The following is a 26,552-nucleotide window of genomic DNA, read 5'->3' on the forward strand; positions in this document are numbered from 1 at the left end:
GGGGTGGTGGGGGGTGGGGAGTCAAGATAAGGTTAAAAAAAAAAATCTCAAAGGAGAGAAATGGATATAACAATCTAAAGGGTGTCAGTATATAACCGAAATCGTTTATCGGAATCGAAACCGACCGGTTATAATCGAATCGAATCGCACCATAGTAAATTGATCCGATTTTGGTTTTATAAGCCATAATTCCTGTTTGAAACCAAACCGAATCGAAAAACCAATGGTTAACCGACACCTAGTATTAAGGGCTTAAAGTGTTTTGAATTTCGATGGGTATCAACGAAAAAAGCGGAAAAAAAAAAGTACTAACCAAGAAGGGAGTTTCACTTTCACACAATCACACTTTTTGATTTTCTAATTTCTAGGATCATAGTTAATTAGTTATCGTATGTGTAGTTTTTTACATAGAAAGTATATCGTCCTTGGCAAAATAAATGTATATTGTCTTAACTCTTTTTGAAATTTAATATATGTAGGATTCACACTAGTTGTAGGATGCAAACCATTTTCTAAAACGACACTATTAATCCCATTTGAACCGGTTGTGAATCAAATAACAAAAACTGATTAAAAACCGCTAAAATCGAAACCGGATGAAAACGATTCTAATTTCACCTTATTCCTATCCGGTGCGGTTTAACACCCCTACTAAACCTGAAAATGGTATTTTGATGATAGACTATTCTAAAAATTTGACTATGGTTAGAAGATGATGCAGTTAACATTGTCATCAAATTTGTATCCCTAGAACTATAGGACTTATGAAAAAAAATAAAATTCGAGTTGCAAATTGACCCTGCAGTTAACATTTTCATCAAATTTGTATCCCTATTGAACTATAGGACTTATGAAAAAAAATAAAATTTGAGTTGCAAATTGACCTGCTAGGGCATTGATGGATCCAATCCAAAACGGATATTCTTGACAGTAATTGGGCCCACCTTGAAGAGATGAAAGGGCGGGTTCCCAAATTCATTGTTCTAACCCAAGCTGGGCTCGATTCAGATTTTGCAAGAAGCCAACCCATGCCTAAAAGCTGATCTCGATCCTCATACCATCTATTCAAGCAACCTTTCAAGGGGAGGATTCAAGATTCCTCTCCTTCTATTCAAGCAACCTTTTCCCTTTCTTCCATTTCATTCCAGATCTCCCGTTCTTGGAAAAGGTAGAGTTTTTTTTTTTTTTTTTTTGGCTGATTTGGTGTTGGATATCAACCAATGAAGTGGATATTGGGACTTCTATCACATGTCCAGCTTATCTCGTATTGTCACCTGGTAGGTTATCAGGTGTTAATATAAGGCAACTTTAAATGTTAAAGTATGATCAAGTTTCCTTTCACCTTCCTTCACCATGGGCATCTGTACCATCAAATGCCCATAGTACTTTTGATACGCCATGAAACAATAAGGTCAGCTTATCATGGATTACATGTATGTACCACAAGGTTCTTTACTCATGTGTCAAGTTTTAGTCAAATTCAAATATGCCAATGTCAATCTAGGACTCTAAAGAAGATGCACGAGACCACCAGAGGTGAATATACATTAGATTGTATAATACCATATATGAGATGAAAGGAAATATTGAATTTTAATATGAAATTTGAATTATAACCAATTCACATAATTACCTAGACATTAGATAATTATGATTGCTATATCATTTTTTCACGTGATATAAACATAATGAGTGGAAATATGAAAATCCGATCAGGGAGATTTGGTTAGTGCAGGGTTCCACTCCCCTAAATAATCGCATTTATCCTACGTTTTTACATAGAATTTTGAGAAAAAAGATCCTCTCCAACTAGGCTGGGTGCCCAAGCACACACTGGCGGCTGAGAGCTCCTTGGGCTATGCACCCATGTGTTGGGGTGCATGCCCAAGTGCTTCTAGCTGTTAGATGTGCATTAAACTCCCAACCTCGTTGGAGAGGATCTAGATCCAAAATTTGATGCAAAAGATAATAAACAGAAAGTAACTTACTAACAAAAATACCATATGAATTGATTGTTTTGAAAAAAAATTAGTCCAATTTTAAATTTAGCCATTTCCATGACATACCATCGACGTCCACATGGGGCAGATCAGGTAAACCATTCTAAGGAGTTCCACACTACTCTTGAGTCTTATCTTAAAAACATTTAGTCATTTCCTTGGGGCTTCACTTTGACATCATATCATCATTTTTGGGTGATGATTGAAACCAATGATCGATTGCTTCGATACCACCGATATAAGACTTGGGAGAACTTAACCTTATAAACCAACTCACAAGATGTGAGAACCGTGAGAATCAAAGAGGCCAAAACCATATATATCAACCCACAACAAATCTTTTCAAAACTAGTATCAAATAAGCTCTTATGTGATTCATATACCAACAATGACACGGATACTCAATAATTTTTTTTTTTTTTGTTAGTAATACCCATAACCTTGACCGCAAGAATATCTCATACTCTCAAGACTCTTTAGTCAACAGATAAAGTCAGAATTTTTTTTGTTTCCTCCCCCACCATCTCCTTAGCTTGGAGACCAAGCTTCTTTCTCTACATTACCATTGGCCTATCAAGTGTCCCATGCTGCTCCCTACTATTATTTCCCATAAGAAGCCAAGAAAAATTAAAAGCCTATGGTCATGCATGTTTTCTTACATGGAAGATAAGAGATGTCGTTTTTGTGGAAATTTCTTAGATCTATCATTCAGATAATGTCGTTTTGTAGGAATTATCTTAGAACCATCATTCAAGATCCCACTAGATTACATGTATAGTGATAGAGAAGGCAGGAATCTAACAAAAAGAAAAAAAAGTGTAAAATTTAGTATAGGGTCCATGATAGGTGAGGCCCAGAAGAAATAATAAGGGAAACTTTTACTTTTAGGATAAAATGGGAAAGAAAGGAATGAAGCAAGAAGTGAGAGTAGGAGTGAAGGGGAGTGACAAAGTTTAGGGTCCGTTTGATAACGTTTCTTCCGTTTCTATTTCAAGAAACGGCAGAAACATAAATTTTCTTTCTAGAAATAGAAACGGAATTGAAGGTGTTTGATAAGTCATGTTTTTAGAAGTCGATAATAACCAATGAAAATATGGCCACAAGTCGTTTTCAGAAACGGCGAAATAAGTTGAACTTGTTTCGCCTGGGTTGTTTCTTGAACAATAAATAAGTAGAAATTTCTATTTCTATTTCTGAAAATAAGTGAAACGAAACAGTTTTATCAAACACTTTTTGCTCTGTTTCTGCTGTTTCTGGTTCTGGCAGAAACGCGTTTCTTGAAACGTTATCAAACGGACCCTTCGTTACCTTGGAAAGCAGTGATCATGGATTCTATAGTTTCATTTATAAGTATGACTGCTTCTTAATTTCTTCATTAACTCATTCTTACCTTGAAACCATCCCTCAGCTCTTTGTGATTTGAACGAACCTCATACTTCTGGTGGACCTTTGTGACCTTTGAGGTGAGGTAGTTATCTATTCTCTGAGTTTTGTTATGTTTCAGGAAATGGGTTCTGAGTATTTCACTGTTATTATGCTTCTTTGAGTAGTTCCAGTTTCATCTTTTGATCTTTGTAGAATTTCATTCCTTGTTTTTGTGCTCTTAGTTTCTGTATTCCTGTCTTTTTTGCTTGAGATGATCAAGCATTACAAAATGTACATTCAATTTCTGTAGTTTCAGACTTGTGATTCTATCTCTATTTTTCTCTGTAATGGCTGTGGCTCCAATAGTAGTTGAGGAAGAGTGCATAGAAAATGGGTTTTGACATTTCTTTGGAAAGAGGGAAATGGCATTTGAAACTCTCTCTCTCTCTCTCTCTCTCCTTTTCTTCATTTTTGTTTATTTCTTAATGCTTTGGAGTTGGAATGATCTTGTTTTTCTAATAAAACAATATGTGCTTATTGAATCTCATATATGTATTAGACTTTAGCAGTCACTTACTTGGTATTAAACAAACATTGAAATGCAGTTTGGATTACTTGTAGGATATGGGGAGGACGATTCGTATTCCTCGGTTCCCTTCTTATGTAACTGCGGAAGAAGTTAAGGAATTTCTAGAGGGTTTTACTGGCAAAGAAACTGTTTATGCAGTAAAAATCAGGCCACACAAGAATCAAAATCCAGATAAGGAGGCATATGCTTTTGCTATTGTGCAATTTACAACTTCTAAGAGTGCGGCTGAACTACTAGTGTACTTGGCCAATAAGTGCCTATATTATGGGAATTTTTACCTGAAGGCTTCGTATGCGGATCATGATATAGTATCCAAGCCAAGTCCCTCGATTCTTACTTTGGAGAATACGAGACTGCATTTTGGCTGTCAAGTTTCGGGTGAAAAATTCTGTGTTCTCTATACAGGGCAGGATGTTGTGGTGAAATTTGGTTTTGATCTGCGGAAAATATACTTCTTCCTGTCTTATGATGGTGTAGAATATAAGCTTGAACTCTCTTATGAAGACATCTGGCAAATCCAGCTTCGTAATCCACATGGTCAATACAGATACAAGTTTCTCTTAATTCAGGTATGCTCATGAGAAGTAGTTTCAATATTGCTGCTTAATTCTTAATTTCTATTTGATCATGATTTTTTCCATTCCTTGGTGTGAAGATGTCATTGTTCCTGATAGTCCTATTGCCTAATGATTTAGGGGTTTAGGTGTTGGGACACATCACAATTCAATGTCATGTAAAGTATAAAACCAAAGTATAACTGGCCTAGGTTTCCTTGTTCATCTCGTAATAGGGTACGATCCTAGGATCTTTTGATTCAAGAACTAACTGAACATTCTAGAGGTGAGAGTTATGCGGTGATATTAACTGATTATCCAAGTGAGACAGACAAAATGATCCTAGGATCTTTGGATGTGATCTTACCTTTGCAATTTGAATTGTGTGTGCCTGATTTCAAACAAAACCATAAAATATGTAATGGTTGGTGTAAAAATTTATAGATGCACCTACATTGATAGTGAATATTTATACCTGATTGGTAAACAGGGGTAACCACAGCTGATTGCATCAATAACTGGTAAGACTGAATTTATACATCCACTTGTGCAGAGCAGGCTGTCAAAAAGCTCCCCTTGCTTCTGGGATGCAAGAAAGCTCTCTTTGATAACTCTTTTATAAGGATTTGATAAATTTCATTGTTCATTTGATTAACAATCTGTTCGAGCATGTTTGTCTTCCCCTCCCTTTGCCGCATTTCAACCCCTAACAGGCCCTCTCCCTACCTTTGGAGTGGTTTCTCACCCAACCTTTGTTTGGAGTGGATGGAAGATTGCTTTTATTTCTTGAGTAGGCCGCTTACAGCCTATTGATGTCGATTGAGTTTTTTAATTTCTTTTTTTGGGTTTGGTTGATGATTAACAATCTGTAGTTCAAAAGTAGTAGCTTCATTTTTTCCTACTCTAGTATTGTCCTAAGACTCACTCTTCTTATATTACTTTGCATGCTCCAAAATGCACATCTACAAATTCTGAAGCATGTTAACAGGTCAAAACATTTTGCGATAGATTATCGTTGGCCAAATCCATTAGTTTCCTATACTTGTGGTTGAATCTTAGTGGCTATTTTTCATATGGGCCCCAAAACCCATTTGTAAATTATAAAGAGTTAACAACAATTGGCATCATGTTCATACTGTGATTCATACATATTGTAAGTGGTGTGGAATTGAATGCAAACAATGCTTGTTCTAAGTTTTCATTTGATCTTGATTTGTATCGATGCTTGAAATTTACCATTTTTACTGCAAATTCATGTAGACCAAACAAGAAATACTGCTCTAAACATTATTTATGTTTCACAAAGCATGTCAATGAAGACAGAAGACATAATTTCTTCAACTTTTAGGTGCTTGGTGTTCCTCGGATCTATGAAAAACCTCTACTTTCTTCAGGGCTTATGTTTGAAGATCCCAATAATTCAAACTATTTCAAGGATGCTTCAGATCATCAGTGGGATAGAGCAACAGATTTCACTCACTCATGCTGTATTGGACAATCTTCTGCCATGTGCTTAAGGATTCCATACAGATGTGCACTTCCAGATTTCAAAAAACATTTTGTCTACTATAAAAAAGATAAAGGTCAGTTTATCTTGGAGAGTGGATCAGCGTTCTCCAATAATTTGGATCTAGTCCCCATTGTTGGGCCTCCTGATGTTCTTGAATTGAAGAGATTTCCATATGGAATCCTGTTTAAGGTGTGTTCCTTGGTTCAGAATGGGTGCCTTGCTGGGCCAACACTTGATGCTAATTTCTTCAAGTTAGTTCATCCTGCTTTCATTCCAGCTAACCACATAGAACGTGCCTTGGAGAAGCTGTATCATTTAAAAGAATGCTGCTATGAACCTGTTGGGTGGCTCCATGAACAATATCGAAGATACCGCAGATCCAATCGTACTCCCATTTCCCCTACTATTTCCTTGGATGCTGGCTTGGTTTATGTTCGCAGGGTTCAAATAACCCCTAGTAAAGTGTACTTCTGTGGTCCGGAAGTTAATGTTTCAAATCGTGTGCTACGCAATTACTCTAAGTACATTGATAATTTTATTCGTGTCTCTTTTGTTGATGAGAATTTGGATAACCTGTATTCAATAGATTTATCTCCACGAACATCTACTTGCAGCGAAGGAAGGCGTACTGGAATTTACAAAAGGATACTTTCTACATTAAGAAATGGCATAGTTATTGGAGAAAAAAGGTTTGATTTTCTTGCCTTCTCACCAAGTCAATTGCGTGATAATTCTGCATGGATGTTTGCGAAAACAGATGATGGACTTACGGCAGCAGGGATCAGAAAATGGATGGGTGATTTTCATGAAATAAGAAATGTGGCAAAATATGCTGCTAGATTGGGTCAATCTTTCAGCTCTTCCACAGAAACTCTTACTGTTTATGCGCATGACGTTGAAATTATCCGTGATATAGAGCGCAGGAAGTATAATTTCTCGGATGGTATTGGCAAAATTTCTGCTCATTTTGCACGGAGAGTTGCAAAAAGGTGTGGCTTAGAAGGTTCTACTCCATCTGCCTTTCAAATAAGATATGGTGGCTTCAAGGGTGTTGTGGCTGTAGACCCTACATCAACAATGAAATTATCTTTAAGAAAGAGCATGTGCAAGTATAAATCACAGAACAAGAAACTAGATGTTCTGGCATGGAGCAAGTATCAGCCTTGTTTCCTCAATCGTCAGATAATCACTCTTTTGTCAACACTTGGAGTGAAAGACTATATGTTCCTAGAAAAGCAAAGGCAGGCTGTGATCAAACTGGATGCTATTCTAACCGATTCATCCAGGGCATATGAAGCTCTTGAGCTGATGTCTCCTGGTGAAAACAGTAATGTTTTCAAGGAAATGTTGATGTGTGGCTATGAGCCTAATACCGAACCATTCCTTTCAATGATGCTACAAGCATTCCGGGCAGCAAAGCTTCAAGAACTGCGAAAAAAGTCAAGGATATTTGTTCCAAATGGAAGATCATTAATGGGATGTCTGGATGAAACTCGAACCTTGGAATATGGGCAAGTATTTATCAAAGTTTCTGGCATTGGGCGTAAACAATTTCATTATTCTTCCCATTTCATGTTTCACAGAAATGGATCGTACTGGCAAAAAGATATTGTTGAGGGAAAGGTAATTGTTGCTAAAAACCCATGCTTGCATCCTGGTGATGTGCGTGTTTTGGATGCCATTGATGTCCCAGAATTGTACCACATGGTGGATTGCATTGTTTTCCCACAAAAAGGAGTAAGGTGAGACAGTTTACCGGATTCATTCTGGTAGTTAATTATACTGTCTGTGATATTTTGGTGATCTCAATTCAGAATCTTAGTTTGACTTATTTGGATGGTATGAAAGTTTTTATAGCAGAAGCTCCAAATCAATGGGTATCAAACAGAAGGGACTTAGGCTTTTTTTTCCCCTTCCTTTCTTAAACAGTTTTCTCTTAATTCATTTCTTTGATGTGAATACTCTGTATAGATCTCAACTTCTTGTCTAAATTTGTCTTTTTCTTTGTTATCTGAACTGCGGTTGTAGACCACACCCAAATGAATGCTCAGGGAGTGATTTAGATGGAGATTTATATTTCGTAAGTTGGGATCCTGCACTTATTCCTCCTCGTCAAAGTAAACCAATGGAGTATGATCCAGCAGCAACTAAAACCTTGGACCATGATGTTACGATTGAGGTACTAGTCTTGCATGTTATGATGCACAATGTAATCCTGAAACTCTTTAGTACCTCCATATAGATTCTGGCTGTCACTTAATTTTTTTATGCCATGCTTGCCCTGAGGTTGTTGTAGTATTGATCATTTTGCTTGCCAATACTAAGTTTATGCAACCATACACAGTATCAAATGACTGGAGATTTGATCTTTTAATGGCAACCTGTGCTCAGTTCCCATGAGGATTGACTAATGCCTGGAGATTTGGATCTCCATCAAATGTAGGTCTATTTAAAAAAAATAAAAAAAAATAAAAAATAAAAATAAAAATAAAAATAAAAAAAATTCTTATATTATTTCTTCATATTTACTCTCTTTCTTCCTTTCACATTTGATACTGAAAACTATGTGAGCTTCCATTCTAGAATCTGACTATGTTCTCTATGCATTATCCTTGAGAGTATCAATTATATTTGCTTCATAACAAAGTAACACGGAAATTGTTTAATGAGAAAAGTATCCATTGATATGTATCCAACATCCCCATAGTTTTGATGTTAACTTTTGACTAGACATCTCAAGGTATGCTTCTGTTTGTCAGTTGCATTTAGATTGTGCTTCTAAGATCAATGATCAAAGGTTCTTACTCAAATTCTTCACAAGATGTAGAAACTGAAAGTCGTTTGAGGTGGTATGGTCATGTTGAACAGAGGCCTAGGGACGCTTCGGTCAGGAGGAGTGATATGATTCAGATTGAAGGGGTTAAAAGAGCTAGGGATAGACCTAAAATGACCATAGGGGAGGTTGTGAGGAAGGACATGCATAGTTTGGGTCTTTTACCAAGTATGACCTCTGATAGAACCTATTGAAGAACAAGGATCCATGAAGCTGACCCCATTTAGCTGTGCTTCTCCTAACTTGCCGGGCTGGCCTCTTTCCTCTTACTTTTATTTCTCATTTTTCATCTTGCATTCATTATTATTCTTTCTTATGTCTTTTTCATTTTCATTTCTCATCTCATTTCCTCTCTCTTCTCACCTCTGCATCTCCTTTTCTATTTAGACCTCAGTCTTTACCTAATTTGTTTTCTTTAGATCCATGTAGTTGACCCCATTAAGTTGGGAAAAAGGCTGAGTTTGTTGTTGTTGTTGTATGTAGAAACTGAAAATCCCTCGGAGTCATGTTTATTTTTTTTCTGGTACAGGAAGTTGAGCAGTACTTCACAGACTACATTGTGAATGAAAGCCTTGGAATCATTTCAAATGCTCACTTAGTATTTGCTGACAAGGAACCAAAAATGGCAGAAAGCGATAACTGTATTGAACTTGCAAAGCTCTCCTCAATTGCTGTCGATTTCCCAAAGACTGGTGTCACAGCGGAAATTCCAGCTTATCTTCGTGCCAATGAATATCCAGATTTCATGGAAAAGCTTGACAAACCAACCTATGAATCAAAAAGAGTGATTGGAAAACTCTTCAGAGAGATAAAAGACAAAGCATCACACACATCCTTTACAAAATTCACTCAAGAGATGGCAAGGAGATCTTACGACCCCGAAATGGAAGTTGATGGCTTTGAGGATTACATCGATGATGCTTGCTATTACAAAGGTGAGTACGATTCTAAGCTGGGAAACCTGATGGATTATTATGGGATCAACACCGAGGCAGAGATCCTCAGTGGGAATATCATGAAGATGGCAAAATCATTCACAAAGAAACGGGATGCCGAGGCAATTGGATTGGCAGTTAGGTCTTTAAAAAAGGAGGCCAGGAAATGGTTTGATGAGGGATTTGGGACAGATCCATCTCCTGATGAGGTGTATGCAAAGGCATCAGCTTGGTATCATGTAACATATCATTTTAATTATTGGGGATGCTACAATGAAGGTATGAATCGCGATCATTTCCTGAGTTTTCCATGGTGCATTTATGACAAACTGATAAAGATCAAGAAGGCCAGTATCAGGAAGCGTGTGGTTTTGAGTAGTCGAGTTGGCAAGGGACTTTCGCCTCAGAAAGTGTGTGGTTCTGATTTTGAATGGTCTCTTAATTTATCTTTGCTTGAACACCAATTTGAAGATGATTTCATGCTCATTTGAAAAGGAGGGTTCCCTCAATAATATTTCTGATATGTTGCTTATGTTATTATATGTTTGGATTGTATAAAAAGCTAGGGCTTGATGGAACTCCTGAATGTGATGTAAACCAAACTATTGAATATGGCTTTTGTAGTTGCTGATACTTATATTAATGTTTGAATGCCACCATTTCTGTGAATATTGGCTATTAGAAAAGGAAATGAAAGGAACTGTGTGGACAATGATTTTAAAATATTAGACAAGTCTCATCGTAGCCTCAATGTCATGTTGATCATGTACTCAACTTTGAGGTCGAAGGTTGCAGAATTGTGTGACAATGAACCCGAAAAAAATATTGGACTGATATCAACAAAGATTGATCCTTACCATGGTTTCAAGTATTGATATTGTATCGGCCGTATCATATCAGTATTGGCTGAGACCGATACCTGATACTTGACTGATCCGGATCAGTTACCCATATTGTTTTAGGGGTAAAACAGTACAAAAATGAAAAGCAACGGCAAAAGTGACCTTAGACATTGATCTGATCTGGTTTGATATCATATCAGTATCGTTAGAGACTGAAACTGGTACCAAGACGGAGAACTAAATCCTTGAATATTACAGATCCCCTAGTAAGGTATAAGGGTATAATGGTCCAAAATTCTAATTAAAAAAAAAAGGTTAAACCCATCCAATCCAATCCCAATAGACAGGTGGCACCATCCAGGATTGGAATCGTACCGATTGAGACCGATCTCAAGTTTAAAAACCTTGGTGTGGACAGTGGAGATGTAGAGTATCAGGTGGGTTTTCCTAAACCTATCAAGCATTAATGATCACATGATAAGCAAAAATGTCCATTTCGAATTATGAACCATTCTTGAGGATCATAACACTTGTGGATTGGAAGAAAACATGATGATGCTTCTAGTGCTGCTGTTGCCAGGGTACTAAGTATTGTGATTAGATCAGATCGTATTCTGGATCATGCAATGGTATTGGATTAAGGGTAAAATTGGCAAAACTCCAATTTTATGAACATAGGGAAAAATCAATCAATCCAGGCCGATCAGAATCAATATTGTATTGATTTTAATCCCTGGCTGTTGTTCCACAAGTGCCATGTAGGGGTGTCAATTTCAGGCCTGATCCGATAGACTATTGATCTTTACTTTCTAGAGAAGATATTGTCCAACTTCTGAATTCTCTATTTTCTTGATAGATAGGCTCTGAAATCTTAAAATCATTATCAACAGCAAACCTTATATGACTGTTTGTACTGGCCAAAGTCTATATTTAGTTGTGTAATATTTGCAATCTTCTTAAATGGTAAATGAAAGGTACTAGTTATGTATCCAACTCGGACAAGGATTTTTGTATGCTAGTAAATATGATTGTTAGTTCATTGAACATTGTCTAGTGTACCTATTTTCATGATTTTTTTTTTTTGGGTGTGGGGTGGCTTTGATTTCATGGTGATAATACTATTAAACTCAACAACAGTGGACTAATAATTTTTATATGCCTAAACTATATGTTCTCAAAAATTTATGTCAAGGGATGGCATTTTATTAATTTGGTAAAAACAGAAGATTTTTTTTTTTCTGTTAATATGACATTTTATACATGTTTCTGGTTTACCTATTGTTGCAAACTAAGTTTTGACTAGGAAAACTAAGCCGAGTTTAGTCAAAAAATTAGAAACCTGACCAAGAGTTAAGGAGACTCGTCTTGTATTAAAAAATGACCGACTGGGACCAAATCATACCGAGTCATTCAAGACTCTTTGTTTTCACAATAAAACAACCGATTCTTGTCAAAAGGCTAAGTCGGATTTTTTGAATAGTTTTGAATTAAAATATATTCTAATGCCATTAAATATTCAATGATCGAAGTTTTCTATATTGAATCTAGTGATTATTGGTGTGTACATCTAAATTTAATTTAAAAAACATGATTTATGACCATGACATCTCCAAGTCGGATCTTATCACTTTCATCTAAGAGACAATGAATGATGAGTTTCATAAAAATTTTTAAAAAAACACACACTTTTATTCTATCTTGTCTCATTTAATTTTTTTTATCAATTATTTATTTGGATTGCATGAGAAATAATAGTATGGAAATAAGAGGGGGAAATTTGATATGACTCACCTAGTTTTTGTGACTCGTTCCGACTCATTAGGATTTAAAGAGGTCAACTTGAGTCACAAAACTTGGTTTTCCAACAATGGGTTTACCATTCAAAAATTGTTTTTTAAAACAAAAACATTGTCATACAGACCTTTAACGTGTTTAAAACATGTTTTTTTTTTCTTTAACGTGTAAGATAATGAATTTTTTTTTTTACTTGCCAAATACAAAAGCAAATAAATGACAAAGAAATTGCCTATATAATTGGATGAATATTATATGAATTTATGATTAATACATCAAAGTAAAGATTAATATATCAAATATTAATGTTTAAGTAATAAGACATGAATTGGTCCCACAATTTTTCTTTTTTCAATAATTCTCAAATCTAAACGTTTAAAACCCGTATGAAAATTTTCGTTTTCTTGTTGTTTCCGAAATGTTCGAACGGGTAAGATACTATTGGACAGTGTACACCCCAACTGTGTTTTGTACTTGGAGAGAAACCGGAGATGCAGCCATGAAGGAGCAAGAATTTAATTATCGGTATTGGTAATGGTCTCGGCTGATGCCGATACGATATTGGTTTGGAAGTGGCTATATTGATTCGGATTGGTCAACATTATTCCTATATATATATATATATATATATATTTTTTATTATTAAAAATTAGATTTTTTAATGATTTTACCCTGATACCAATATGATACCTAATCTTGGATCAGCCAGGTATTGGGATCGATCTTGGCCAATATCAATACGATATAGTTGATTTGATACCGATACCAAAACCATGTGTAGGAGTCATTGGAGTAGGGGTATCAATTCTAGGCCCACATCAGTAGACTTAAACGAGGTTGACACGTTTATGGCCCGACTTAGACCAACCCGATTAATAAACGTGTTGGGTTCAAGCTTGACAATCGGCCGATGGAAGCCCAATCGGCCTCACATCAGCCTGACACATTTACAAGTTCGACTTGAATCGACTCCTTTAAGCCCAACCTAGCCCGACCTAGTCCGACCCCTTTAATATTACTTGTATTTTTTTTTTAATACTATTTATATTTAGTGCTAAGACTATGTGATATGTACAGTTGAGATGGTGGTGATTGTTATCTAAATATTCATCTTTTTTAAGCATAGTTTAATTGATGTGAACTTGTTAAACTCGGGTTGTGTAGGTATAGTTTAATTGACTTGAGTTCTGTGGGTTAAAGACTGAGTACCTTACTAACTTAGTTGCTTTGCCCATTTTTATTTCATTTTATTGGTATTCCTCTTTAAATATATTTAAGAGACCAATTTTAATGAGGATCAGTTTAAAGCCCATTTAACGTTAAATAGATCAATAGCTCGATTAATGCCCATTTATAGCAGTCCGATTAAAGCTAGAGACCGACTAACCTGATTATCGACCATACCATGCCCTTGCTAGCTAAGCCTATTTAGCTAAATGAGCATTCACGATGAAGCCTTAGAAATTCATCGAGCCTGACTAGGCACTCGACCGCTTGACACCCTTACAATTGGAGCGTAAGGGGATCTTTGGAGATCAATCAGGACCATTGGATCAGATCCTCAATCCAGATCACAAGAGGGGCCAAATTAAAGGCAAATTGGGAATAGTTTTTAAGTCCACATGGCACCATCAATCTATTATCTCTCCCTTTCCCTCTCCCTCTCCCTCTCATTTTTCTATGTTTTGGGGGGTAGAATTCCCTTTCCATTCTCAACTGAACGAAGAACAAGCCCTGTTTTCACAAATCACAACCTGAAGGCCAACTTCTCAGCTCAACTTACAGGTCTCTCTCTCTCTCTCTCTCTCTCTCTCTCTCTCTTTTGATCAATTCGAGATTCTAGATTATGGTCATAACCTAATCCTTCCATCTCCCTCTCTCCACGATCTTAATGCTTCGTTCTCTCTTTGATCATCAACTCGTCATGTTGTTGATTCAACTGAAACTCGCCTAACCTCCAAAAATAGCTACCTAGTTTGTTTTTCAAAGCCCAATCTGGGCAAAAAGGGGGAAAAGAAAATAACCCACTTTTGTTGCCTTTTGTAAAGGAATTTGGCTTTGGAAGTGTTTGATTGCTCTTGCCTTCTCTTTCAAAGTTCAAACCACTTGTTCTATGCTATCAAATTCCTGTACAGATCAAGTCAGGATTATCCAAAGATATCTTCTCATAAAATAATTTGATTGTTATGTACTCAAAACTGTGTTTCTTTAGGTTGGGGCTTTAAAAATGTTGTTTCCTGGACTTCAGTGATCTCTGATGTCAGACCTTGAGACCCTTTCTCTATGCAACTCAGGGATTTCTGATTCTTGACCTTTGTGGTTTGTTTAATTTATATTCGAATAATTGCATCCATTTGAAGAAGCTTTGAATCTATTTACTGTAAGTGTATGGAAGTTGAAATCAGGGTTTCCTCTCACTTCCCTATTTTGGACTAAAATTTCACCTACCGATTATGTTTGTTCTGATTTCCATTATTCATATGAGGAAGAGAATCACAAGACTATTATGGGTTGTCTATTTCTGTGGCCTATTTTTCATCGATCCACCAGCAGCTTCATGATGAATCTATGTGTACTAATCTTGTCTTGTTTCCTTTTCCCTTTGCTATCCAAACAATATCATGGACAAAATGTATATAAATTCAAACCTGCTCTTTTTTGGGCTTTCACTGAATTGCAATTTCTAATTAAAGTGTTCTTATTCTAATTTTAGATATGTGCATCTCATTAGTCAATAAATTTGTTAGACTGTGTTTTACTGCTCATGTCTAGAAACTATTGATCAACTTTTAAATGTCTTAAAATAATGAATATAATGCTCTCAACCTCTCAATGTACTTTTGGATCTTTCTCGGCATGTATGGAGAGTTCTTCTCCCCTATCCCTACCCAATATAGAGTTCCAGTGATATTCTGTTGTTGAGGTCTTGTGACTATGGTGGCATTCTAATATTCTAGTGACTGCTCAGGCTTTTAAAAATATAAAGTGTGGATCATGGAAGAAGACAAGAAGTATAATAAACAGGATGCAATAGATACTGGTGAAGCCACAGGTAAGAACTTGAAATTCCTGATCTTTTTCTCCTCTTCCCCACTTTTTTTTTTGGTTTTAATTGTTTACAGCATGCCTGTTGATTAGAGGACTCTCGACTCAAGTTAACTAAGCCTTGAACCAATTACTTTGTACACGGCTGTACTCTATAGTTGTCACGGCGTTAAGGCGAACCAAGACGGTGGAGGGTTGTCTAAGAGCTTAAGCGAGAAGGCGCCCGCCTTAAGGCGAACAAGTGTTATTTTTTTATCTTCCCTATTTTCTATCATTATTTAGTAAGTTGTATATACCTTGAATCATAAAAAATCAAGATTAAACAACATCAACTCATTAAAAATCAACATTTAGCCATATTAAATCATAAAAAAATTAACATTAAGTCATATCAAGTTTTAAAAAAATCAAAATTTAGAGAAATGCTCTTATTCTATAATAAGTTTGACTGGTCAAATGATTTTATTTTTACATGAGACTTTTTGTATTAGTTATAATATAATACTAACTTTTAAACAGATCTAAGATTATTTAAATCTGAGTTGTAATGAAAAAGATATGCTCCGGTCAAACTTATTTTTAAGTGCGCGAATACTATTAAAATTGGCTGAATGAAAATAATTTTATGGATATAAAAAAAAAAGATTATTTTACCAGACTTTTGGTTTTTAGCAATGTTTTAACATGATAGAATTTATAAAATTTTCATAGTTGAGAAAAACCCCAGCATTTAAAAGTTGAAAGTCGCCCCTATAACCAAAATCCAGTTTTTGTTCTTGGACTGGGGGGTTGACTTTTATCATTTTGGAATTTGATTTTTAAACTATTTTTATTGGATTCAAATAGGGGGTATTTGCTTATTTATGAATGATATCTTAAGTAAATGAAATAACAAATATAAAAAATATTTACTTAAATGATATTTGGCATAAATAAGTGCCAATACACAAGGTGGCATGCAGTGCAACAAGGCGACTATCGCCTAGGCCCCAGGCAAACCGCCTGGACACCTAGGCGACGCTTTGGCGACGCCTTGACAACTATGCTGTACTCTATCTGAAATTGATTGTCAAATAGGCATCACTACTCTTTCTGAAGAAATTTAGTTTGTGTTGCTTTTTTTGGTCATTATCAACTAGCTAAACATACGCTTCCATACTTTCTTTCATTATGTTGTTTAAATTCTTGAGTAGTGCATATTTTTCCTTCCATTCTGTTTTAGTTTGCTTCTGTACTGTTAACAAATAAGACCCCCTAGGTGTTGCCTAACAATGCCCAAGACAACAGGGTGGACCCTCATTAAGTTAACATAAGGGGGACCACCACTCAGCCCCCAAAAACCCGCTCAGCAGCCTAGGCAATGCTTTGACAACTATGAACCAAATCCATTTAAAAGCCTTGTTAAAACAAATTTATTATAATCAAAATGATTGATTACATATTTTTACATTATAAAAAATGTGGAAAAAGTTAAAATGTGATTCACCATTGGTGCCTTGGTGGTAAACCTGCTCCCTTTTAAGTGAAGAATGAGCAGATTTATCTATATAAACTGACTAACATGATTAAATTATCCCATATATAGTTATGTTATCTAACACTTCATTTGTCATTATTGAAGCACAATTTATCATATTGACTTTTCTGTGTTAGCCTGTGGCTCAGGAAGTCCTATTAAAGAGAAGTGTTGGAATCAAAGAGAAGCCCTGCCAGGGGAGCCTTCCTGTGTTATTTGTGGTCGCTATGGTGAGTATATATGTGATGAGACGGATGATGATATATGCAGCATGGAATGCAAGCAGATCCTCCTTGGTAGACTTGCCAACTCCCGAAGGCCAGTGGGTGTTTCAGCTTCTGTAAGAGTTCCTGTCACAGATGAGTGCTTTTATGTTAAAGATGGTGATCATAAATCAAATTCTGAGGGTTTGACGAGCAACCAGATTGAAGCTTTAAGAAAGAGAATTGAGATCCGAGTCAAGGGAGAATTTGTTCCACCACCCATCCTGTCATTTTCTTCCTGCAGTCTACCTCAAAAGCTCCATCAAAATTTAGAAGCTGCCAGTTATGAAATACCCACACCTGTCCAAATGCAAGCCATTCCAGCTGCTTTGATTGGCAAAAACTTGCTCGTTTCAGCTGATACAGGTTCTGGTAAAACAGCTTCCTTTTTAGTTCCTGTAGTTTCTCGCTGTGCAAATTCTCGTTTCAAACACCCCTCAGACCAGAAAAAACCATTAGCAGTGGTTCTGGCACCAACCAGAGAGCTCTGTGTGCAGGTGGAGGAACAAGCTAAGCTGCTGGGGAAGGGTCTGCCCTTTAAAACTGCACTTGTGGTTGGTGGTGATGCCATGGCTGGACAAATTTACCGCATTCAGCAGGGGGTGGAATTGATTGTTGCTACTCCAGGCAGGCTGATTGATCTTTTAACCAAACATGATATAGAACTTGATGAGGTATCAGTTCTGGTTTTGGATGAGGTTGATTGCATGCTCCAGAGGGGCTTTCGGGATCAGGTAATGCAGATTTTTCGGGCTCTTCTACAGCCTCAGATATTGATGTTCTCTGCAACAATCCCACCAGAGGTTGAAAAGATGGCAAACTCAATGGCAAATAATCTAATTCTTGTGTCTGCGGGAAGCCAAACCGGCCAAACAGTTCCGTGAAGCAGGTTGTTATCTGGGTTGAGTCAAAGCATAAGAAGCAAAAGCTTTTTGAGATATTGATGAGCAAGCAACATTTTAAGCCTCCTGTTGTAGTGTTTGTGAGTTCAAGGCTTGGTGCTGATCTCCTGTCTGAAGCGATTACGGTCACGACTAGGATGAAAGCTCTATCAATCCATGGAGAGAAGCCCATGAAGGAAAGAAGGGAGAGCCTGAGGTCGTTCTTGATGGGAGAGGTTTCCGTGATTGTGGCCACAGGTGTTCTTGGACGAGGTGTGGATCTTTTGGGGGTGAGGCAAGTGATTGTGTTCGACATGCCCAATTCCATCAAAGAGTATGTCCATCAGATTGGTAGGGCATCTAAGTTGGGAGAGGAGGGAACAGCAATTGTTTTTGTTAACGAGGAGAATAAAAATCTGTTCCAGGAGTTGGTTGAAGTTTTGAGATCATCAGGAGCTGCTGTTCCTCGTGAGCTTGCTAATTCACGGTACACAATGGCTTCTTACTCTGTTGGCAAGGGCCAGAAGAAACGGAAGTATGGTCGCTGAAGCCTACTAATGTGAAAATTCCTAGTGGAGCATAAAGTGCTGCCTGCAAGATGACTGCAATGGCCTCCCTAAATAGTTGAAAGAGTTTATGGCTTTTTTCCTAGTTGATGACAGTCGCATAGCTTCTGAAAACTGTGGCAAAATGTGAAGTCTGCACTTTGGACAATAATGACGGTATTGCGTGTGGATCCACTTTCTATCAGTACTAGCAGGTTCAGCTCAGGTAATCCATTTATTTATTTTAACCTAGTGATGTCCACAAGAGGTCCATCTGATCATTTATCGCTGTGCCATATCCAACTTTCGCATTGCTCATGATCTGATTGTTTAATTTCTTGATGAATTCTGCTTCAGGTACTGTGCAAGTTTTTCATATAATTCTTACGATGGCTGGCAGCTTAGACCGTGAAAGTTATGGCGCAGATGTTACAACAAGATACTAAAATCAAACTACAACATAAAGGAGGGGGGGGGTATATATGCTAGAGGAAACCAACTAAAATGCCAACTTGTATATAGTTGTGAAATGCAGCACATTAATAGGTCGTAACATTGGTTGCACATTCCTTTTCTTCCAGTAAGATTTGTATTTCTATGTTGTAACCTTTGTGGGTACTGTCATTAAAGTGCCATTAATCTTTTTTTCCTTGTAGTCTCAAGAGTCTGGATTTGAGGTAAGTTTCAATCCAATAGGCATACATTGTTCTCATTGCATATCTCTGACCTTTTGCAGGAATGTCATTATTTGTGTTTTCTCTAGCATCATTATATATATAACTTTCATGCAGACTGGAAAAACAATCTCAAATTGGAATATGAGTGCCACCCACATTGTTCCATGCATAATTGGTATTCGCACTGTAATTCCACTTTTATTCAGGTTTCAAATTCTGTGCTGTAGGTTTCTCAGCCATGCGTGGTGCGAAGCCGGTCCAAACCTTCACATTTTCTTTGCACAACTGCATAGAAGTGCTTTAGAGAAATAATAATTGAAGGAAAGAAAGAAATCCTCCATCACAAGGTACGATGAAGACGTGCTTCATTCCATCAGAAGGATCTCCCTGAGCAGGGAAAACCAGAAACCTATCTTAGGAAGTTGAAGATCATCTACATTATTTCTCTACATTGACACAAATGTGGGTAAATTAAACACAGGAATGTCATCTATTAGAAAACGCAGCACAACAGAAGTTACACCACAGCTCCATTTGGTTGCAAGTGAAGGAACATAGTAAATATGCATATTAAATGCATATTTTTGTAATATTAAAACATTTAATTGTCGGATCCATATTTTTACGTATAAAACTTCAAATACGAAAAAATTCACGTTTATTAAGGGATGCCGATTTAAACATATATTGTTCTGTATTTTTCCCGTATTTTAGTATTTTTTATTTAAAAGAAAAAAATCCAAAATCTCTTTCTAATCGAAAATCCAAACCTAGAGAGGGATGTAGGAATAGTAATTTGCCCTTATATTTATTTCAACTAATCATAAAGAGGATCTTTTAAATTCTTTTTTTGCTCAAAGTCTAGAGTACATATATATATATATATATATTTCATGGTAAATACATATCCGTATTTATGCTTATAGATGGTTGTGTTAAACATGTATCATATCATTGTCATATGCATTCCATTACATTGGACATTTTAAAGGTATTATTACCGTCTAGCCCATTCAATTGCCATACATTTCCGTTTCCAAACTTACCATGTGAAGGAAGGGAAATGAAGGCTGGATGGCCATTGGATATTTTCAAGTTTTATTATCTATTTCTTCTTTGACACAAGATGAATGTTGATGTCATTTGTAAGGATTCGTTTGTAGTTTCTGTAGCTTGTAGTCAGTTATAAGGCTATTAGAACTAAGACAACTACTAGTAAATTTCTTTTGGTTTGAAAGGGAAGTGAAATTGATGTAAAAGGAAATGTGAGACTTTATCTTGAAGGAGAAGTTTAAATGTCTTAATAATAGGGCTGTCAGCATCCCCAGTGATAAGGATCTTCACTAATTGAGAGGATAACAATCTTGAAGGAGATGTTGCAATGTCTTAATTATAGTGTTAGGTACTTTTTTCAGACAATCTTGGTTTAACAAGGACTTGGATCAAATAAAGTAAATAAAAACCAGGAATTGGTTCATCAATTACGTCAACTTTAACCTGTTCACAAGAGAACAGAAGAAAAATGTGAAGAACATGACCCTTGAACAACCAAACCTGAAATGACCTAATTTGGAGTTGGTTTGATTTAAGGATGACAACAATTTATAATTTTGGTTTATGGCGAGGATGGTTAGTCATTTATTTTTAAAATCAAATGAATTGACAATAAACTAATCCAAAGCTTAGTGATGGTTGTTGTCTCAAATTCTGCCCATCTAACAAGTAACAACTCCTGCAATAATGGCAGAATGTTGAGTAATAAGATCAAGAATATTGAGGAAATGGAAATATAAGCTGAGTTCTACTATCATCACAGGATAAGTTTCTGGGTTTAAAGAACACCCAATCTTATCAGCCAAAACTGTAGCAAATGACCAGTACAGAAAATTCCTGTGATTAGTCCATGAGAAGGGTTAGCAAGAATTAGAACCAGGCATTTGTGCATTCCTATAATCCTATTTTTAACTGAGAATGAGAACATTGTTTCGATACATGTTCTGTTAAAATGCATTCTTGATTTTGGAATGTTAAAGTTGTTCATTGAACAATTCATGAGCGATGATGTACCAAAAAGATATCCAAACTTGGGCAAAGCAAGCTCAACACAATGGATCATAAACCGGTTGAAAAGAAGGGAGGGCAAAATTGAAGCAAAAGGCGGAAATCAACCACAGCAAATCCCTCATCCCCATAGCAAAACACAGCTTTTCAACCTCTTCATATCTAGTATCTCAAGCCTGAACTGAAACACACGGGATTCTGCAGATGATCTCAAAGAGGAGGAAGACAATGAACCATTCACCTTCAAGGTTATCCTCACCGAAGCAGAGGCATTGTGAAGGGTTTGGTCTGAAGAACCTAGGATGCGTTCAGGGAGAGCTTAGTGCATATTGGATATTTCAGGGGGCTTCTCCATTGATCGAAAAAGTAACATCAGCTCCTGGGAAATTCTCAAGAGTATTATCAGAATAGTTCCTTGTTCTCTGGTTACCGAAAGCTAACACAAACACAGAATGGTTTTAACGTGCGTTCCAGAATGCGCCTATTGTTCTTGGATGTTTTCCAGGATTTGAGAATGAGAATGCATACCTAATCCAAACAGCTTTTTTGATATTCCAGAAAATGTACTCACCTATAATGCATGCCAAATGGAGCCTAAGCATAGAAACAGGGAAGTGTGCATGTAACTGACAGTGCACAAAAGCCATGGATTGGATTGTACAAAAACTTTGAAGTACTCAAGTTTGAATAAGAAGAAACATTTCTAACAGCCTAGTTTGAATCCTAAAGATTCCCACATATCTCCCCACAATTCCAGCATAGAGAGAAAATCTGCCACTTCAAAGTACTTATACTATATCCTGGGTCCGCAATATGCCAAGGAAAACACACTTTGGATTTATAATGTAAACATCTCTATTTACAGGTGATATTGCATGGAGATTAAACACTAGTTAAATACCCAAATATATAACTCTTCTTGTTAGAACTACAGTAATTTACAGCAACTAGGATACACACGAAAATGGAAAATTGACCCCACCACCTATCTTCAAGCTGACAGGGATTAGAAGAATCAATGCACCTTGTTTTCTTCTTTAGACTTATAATTGCAAAGAAACGGGGAAAGCTTGTTCAGATACAGACGCCAACCCCTGCATTAGTCTAACAATTTCCACTGTATCATCCAAATAATACTTGGCCTTACTAGGTTTGCGACCAACAGTACATGCAAACACTTCTGCTGTCAAGGATAAAGATGATCCTGCCATATTTCTAGTGATTACCTCAAACATGTCTTCATCAGATCGATCATCACCTATGCAGAGAACAAAATCCGGTACCATTCCTTTGTCCTGCACGGTGGAAAGAAGGCGTTCTGCCACAAGCCCCTTGCTCACACCCTGCAGATATGCAACCAAAAAGGATTAGTTTAAGTCAAAATCTCAAGATGAAGGCAAAAATATGAATTAAAACTGAATGATGATTCCAAACCTGCGGCTTAACCTCCACAATATTCTGCCCACTCTTAACAGAGACCGGTTCATTTGCAAGGACACTCTCGAGATGATCAAGTAGTTCCTTAGCTTGACAAGATCCGAAATCAGGATCAGCATCCTCATAACACCATACCAGCCCTGTTTCCTTGTCTTCAATTGTGGACCCGTCGGTTGTTTCAGTATAAAGCTTCATGACAGGTTCTGCTATCTGCTTCCAACTGCAATCAGCCACTGGTACACATGTTTCCCATTCTGCATCTCGCCTCAGCCTGGACCATTAAATTGACACCTTAACCTTTCAGTAAGGCCTAACTATTTCATATTGTAAATAAAACGTCTGTAGTAGAACAGTTTTTTCAGAAAATGCTGACTTACAAACCTGAAGAAGTAGCCATGCTCTGCTGCGATTCCCAGGTTCTCACACGGAGAAAACCATTCACTGAGAGTCTGCCGACTTCTAGCACTCACAAGAAAGACAACATTTTTCTTATCTCTACACAAGCTGTTTAAGATATCAATGGTTCTAGAGCTTGGGCTCTTATCTATAGAAGCCTGAGGCATCAGAGTGCCATCATAGTCTAGAAGAATTGCTCTAGTTTTAGTTCTTTTATAAGCAGAAACTATGTGCTCCATTGAAAGCTTCCTGAAGTTTGGATCAAGGGCCACAACCCTAAACCCCAATCCAAATCCAATGCCCCAACATCTCCGCCTTATGTGATCCTTACATGTCCTCTGCAAATCTTGTAGAAAGCTATGTGCCCAATACCCTACATCATGAGTACTGACATACTTATAATGTTTTTCATGTCGGAGCTGTTTCTCAGGCTCTGCCATTTCCAAGGCACAGTCCATCGCATCTGACACTGCATCTATATTCCAAGGATTAACTCGTATGGCACCACTCAGAGAAGGTGAGCACCCAATGAACTCAGATACAACTAGCATGCTCTTTTTTGAGGATAATGGATCTAATCCCACAGCATTGTTCAGCCTGTCATTCCCTTGCCGGCTAACGATGTATTCGTATGGAATAAGGTTCATCCCATCCCTAACAGCAGTGACCAGACAACACTCTGCAACCACGTAATAAGCAACTCTCTCAAAGAACTTAAGCGGCTCACTGATCAAGATGACGGGTTCATATCCCGGTTGGCCAAATGTCTCATTAATCCGCTTCACAGTTGAGTAAGTCTCGGCTTGAACTTCCTGCACATCTTTTCCTCTGCCCCTAGCTGGATTGGCTATCTGCACCAAAACCACCTTCCCACGCCACTCCAGGTGCTGCAAAAGCAACTGCTCCAAAGCTAACAGCTTCAAGGTGATCCCCTTGAATATGTCCATGTCATCTACCCCAAGCAGCATCGTTCTTCCCCTCTCAGTGAACTGCTTAATGAGCTCTACGACCTTAGCTTCAGTCTCTGGAAGGCTCAAGACTGATTGGAGCTGACCCATGTGGACGCCAACAGGAAGGATTTTGATGCTAACAGTTCGGCCATAATACTCAAGACCAATATAGCCTCTCTTGGACTCATAGCTGAGCCCGAGCATCCTACTACAACATGAGAGGAAATGCCGGGCATAATCAAATGTGTGGAATCCAATAAGGTCAGAATTCAAAAGGGCTCTCAAGAGCTCTTCCCTGACAGGCAATGTCTTGTAGATCTCTGAAGAAGGAAACGGGCTATGCAGGAAGAACCCAAGCTTCACCCGGTTGAACCTCTTCCTCAAGAATGTTGGCAACACCATGAGATGATAATCATGTACCCAGACAAAATCATCTTCTGGGTTTATCACTTCTAAGATCCTATCAGCAAATATCTTATTAACCGAGACATACGCTTGAAATAGGGACCGATCAAAACGACCACCAAGGTCCGGTGACAGGGGTAACATATAATGGAACAGAGGCCACAGCTGTTGCTTACAGAACCCATGATAGAACCTACTAAAGAGGTCAGGTGCAATGAATGTGGGGACGCATTTGAAGGTCTCAAGCAGGATCTGAGAGACATCATCCTGTTCATTGGGGTGAATATCTTCCTTCAAGCAACCTACATAAAGGACCTCAACTTCATCCTCCCCAAGACCATCTTTCAACTGAAGAAGGAGTGAATCTTCATCCCAGCTGAAAGTCCAACCCTTGTTATCAGGTTTTTTGTGAGCCCTAATTGGAAGTTGGTTAGCAACTATGATGATCCGGTCTTTAGGTGCAGAGGAGGAAGAAGAATCAGAGCAGACACTATCAGCTGGGTCATCATCAAGGTCTGATATTATGCCTGCGACAGTCATCACACGGGGAAGTCGCCGGCTCATACGGCCAAACGATGGAGCATCTCCTGAGGCTAGCTCCAAGAGATTCGAATACGATCTGGAGACCATTGTTCCTACTTCTTAATCTTTACAGGAAAAACTTGTTTCAGTACATAAAAGGAAGTAAAATAACATTAAATTGATACCCAGAACGGAACTTTTGAAAGAAATTCAGCTTCAACACAACGCTGAATCGAGCTAAATAAGATGAAGCTGAAAAGTATACAAAAGTGAGTACCCACTGAAAAAAACCGAAATTTCTTGGTGAAGGAAGCTCAGAACACTGATTCAAGCCATTTTTGAACCACATAAATTCTGTAAAACTTGAAAGATTGACAGAGAAACGATTCAATTCAGCTCATACAGACAAAGAAACCTACTGAGACAAGAATCACTTATCAATAAATGGATTCAGTCAAAAAAACAAATAACTAAACAAAATTGATACAAGATGGATTAAAAAGCTTCAGAAATTTACCGTAACCAGAAACCCATTTCCATTTTCAAGTCCTAAACCTAACCACCAATTCAGAAACCCTAAATTTCTGCAACCAGACGCCACCTTCATCAACCTTCTCAGCTTCTTAAGTCTATTATATACAAAGGATAGACTCTCAAGACTCTTTCCCCCTCTCTCTCTCTCTCTGTTCTTGTTGAGCTGAAAAAATATCAAAAATAATAATTTATCTCTTTTTTATTTCTCCCAAAAAATAAAAATAAATAAAAAAATCTTTCGATTTTATCCTTTCGTGAAACCCGCCACGAGGACATCGAGCACTAAAGTAGGACCCACAAATAGTGTCTGGTCTTAGCTGTCTTAGCTCATGCTATAGCCACGTGTCTCAATTTTATTAGATGATAAAAAATTTACTGACAGGATTACGTGGCGCTTCATGGAGTATAGATATAGAGTTGTGTCTCGCGATGTGTGCTCAATTGGACCAATCTATCGGCGGGAATTTAAGCCGCCACGATTCAATTTTTCCCGGTTTAGTTAGTTACAGCTCAGCAAAAAAAGTGGACCCACACGAGATAAGTGGTTTTGTTCACAAGTGGGGCCCAGAAAGCTTTGAATGATTGGAATTTTCCAGGGAAGGACAAGAATGGATAAGCTTCGCCGACGCACGTACACCGCAGGGTGCGTCATGCTGTGTGGGGTGAAAATATACGTGTCCGATTTCTATTGGATTATAAAAAAAGTATAAGGTAAAATGTGACATTTTGAGGATATCGGTGCACCTGTCTAAAGTATTTTTTGTGGAATGAAAAAAGAAAAGATCACAAGTGAGAGAGACAGTGTTTGGTATTTCTTGATTTCTTCTTAAAATAATAAAAAAATAAAATAAAATAAAAGAGAGAGTGTTTCTGAGCAACAGTGAATCGTGGGGCTCAC

General features: G+C 37.4%; 3 protein-coding genes across 10 annotated transcripts; 2 read left to right on the forward strand and 1 right to left on the reverse strand.

Annotated features, from left to right (window-relative positions):
- The first annotated feature begins 3,348 nt into the window (after positions 1 to 3,348).
- Positions 3,349 to 10,477, forward strand: LOC122074877 (probable RNA-dependent RNA polymerase 1). 6 transcript variants are annotated; one of them, XM_042639961.1, is made up of 5 exons: positions 3,349 to 3,468; positions 3,971 to 4,523; positions 5,857 to 7,760; positions 8,047 to 8,197; positions 9,381 to 10,477. In XM_042639961.1, exons 2-5 carry the CDS (start codon positions 3,990 to 3,992, stop codon positions 10,275 to 10,277), a joined length of 3,486 nt encoding a protein of 1,161 aa, XP_042495895.1. In that variant the 5' UTR covers positions 3,349 to 3,468; positions 3,971 to 3,989; the 3' UTR covers positions 10,278 to 10,477. The 6 variants fall into 6 exon arrangements, with proteins under 6 accessions (XP_042495895.1, XP_042495914.1, XP_042495829.1 ...); XM_042639980.1 differs by having other exon boundaries at positions 3,363 to 3,463; positions 3,987 to 4,523; XM_042639895.1 differs by having other exon boundaries at positions 3,365 to 3,463.
- Positions 10,478 to 14,062: 3,585 nt separating this feature from the next.
- Positions 14,063 to 20,014, forward strand: LOC122082373 (DEAD-box ATP-dependent RNA helicase 41-like). The gene is given in 5 exon segments (XM_042649921.1): positions 14,063 to 14,207; positions 15,391 to 15,474; positions 17,133 to 18,095; positions 18,098 to 18,898; positions 19,030 to 20,014. Coding segments are annotated over 3 exon segments (1,599 nt in total). The 5' UTR covers positions 14,063 to 14,207; positions 15,391 to 15,416; the 3' UTR covers positions 18,676 to 18,898; positions 19,030 to 20,014.
- Positions 20,015 to 22,224: 2,210 nt separating this feature from the next.
- LOC122078807 (alpha,alpha-trehalose-phosphate synthase [UDP-forming] 6-like) lies at positions 22,225 to 25,814 on the reverse strand. 3 transcript variants are annotated; one of them, XM_042644959.1, is made up of 5 exons: positions 25,638 to 25,814; positions 25,398 to 25,474; positions 23,229 to 25,245; positions 22,845 to 23,118; positions 22,225 to 22,753 (listed from the first exon to the last, which is right to left on the reverse strand). In XM_042644959.1, exons 3-5 carry the CDS (start codon positions 25,226 to 25,228, stop codon positions 22,454 to 22,456), a joined length of 2,574 nt encoding a protein of 857 aa, XP_042500893.1. In that variant the 5' UTR covers positions 25,229 to 25,245; positions 25,398 to 25,474; positions 25,638 to 25,814; the 3' UTR covers positions 22,225 to 22,453. The 3 variants fall into 3 exon arrangements, with proteins under 3 accessions (XP_042500893.1, XP_042500884.1, XP_042500900.1); XM_042644950.1 differs by having other exon boundaries at positions 25,398 to 25,482; XM_042644966.1 differs by lacking the exon at positions 25,398 to 25,474.
- Positions 25,815 to 26,552: the final 738 nt, after the last annotated feature.

Source organism: Macadamia integrifolia, chromosome 1, assembly GCF_013358625.1.
Source record: "Macadamia integrifolia cultivar HAES 741 chromosome 1, SCU_Mint_v3, whole genome shotgun sequence".
Lineage (NCBI taxonomy): Eukaryota > Viridiplantae > Streptophyta > Magnoliopsida > Proteales > Proteaceae > Macadamia > Macadamia integrifolia.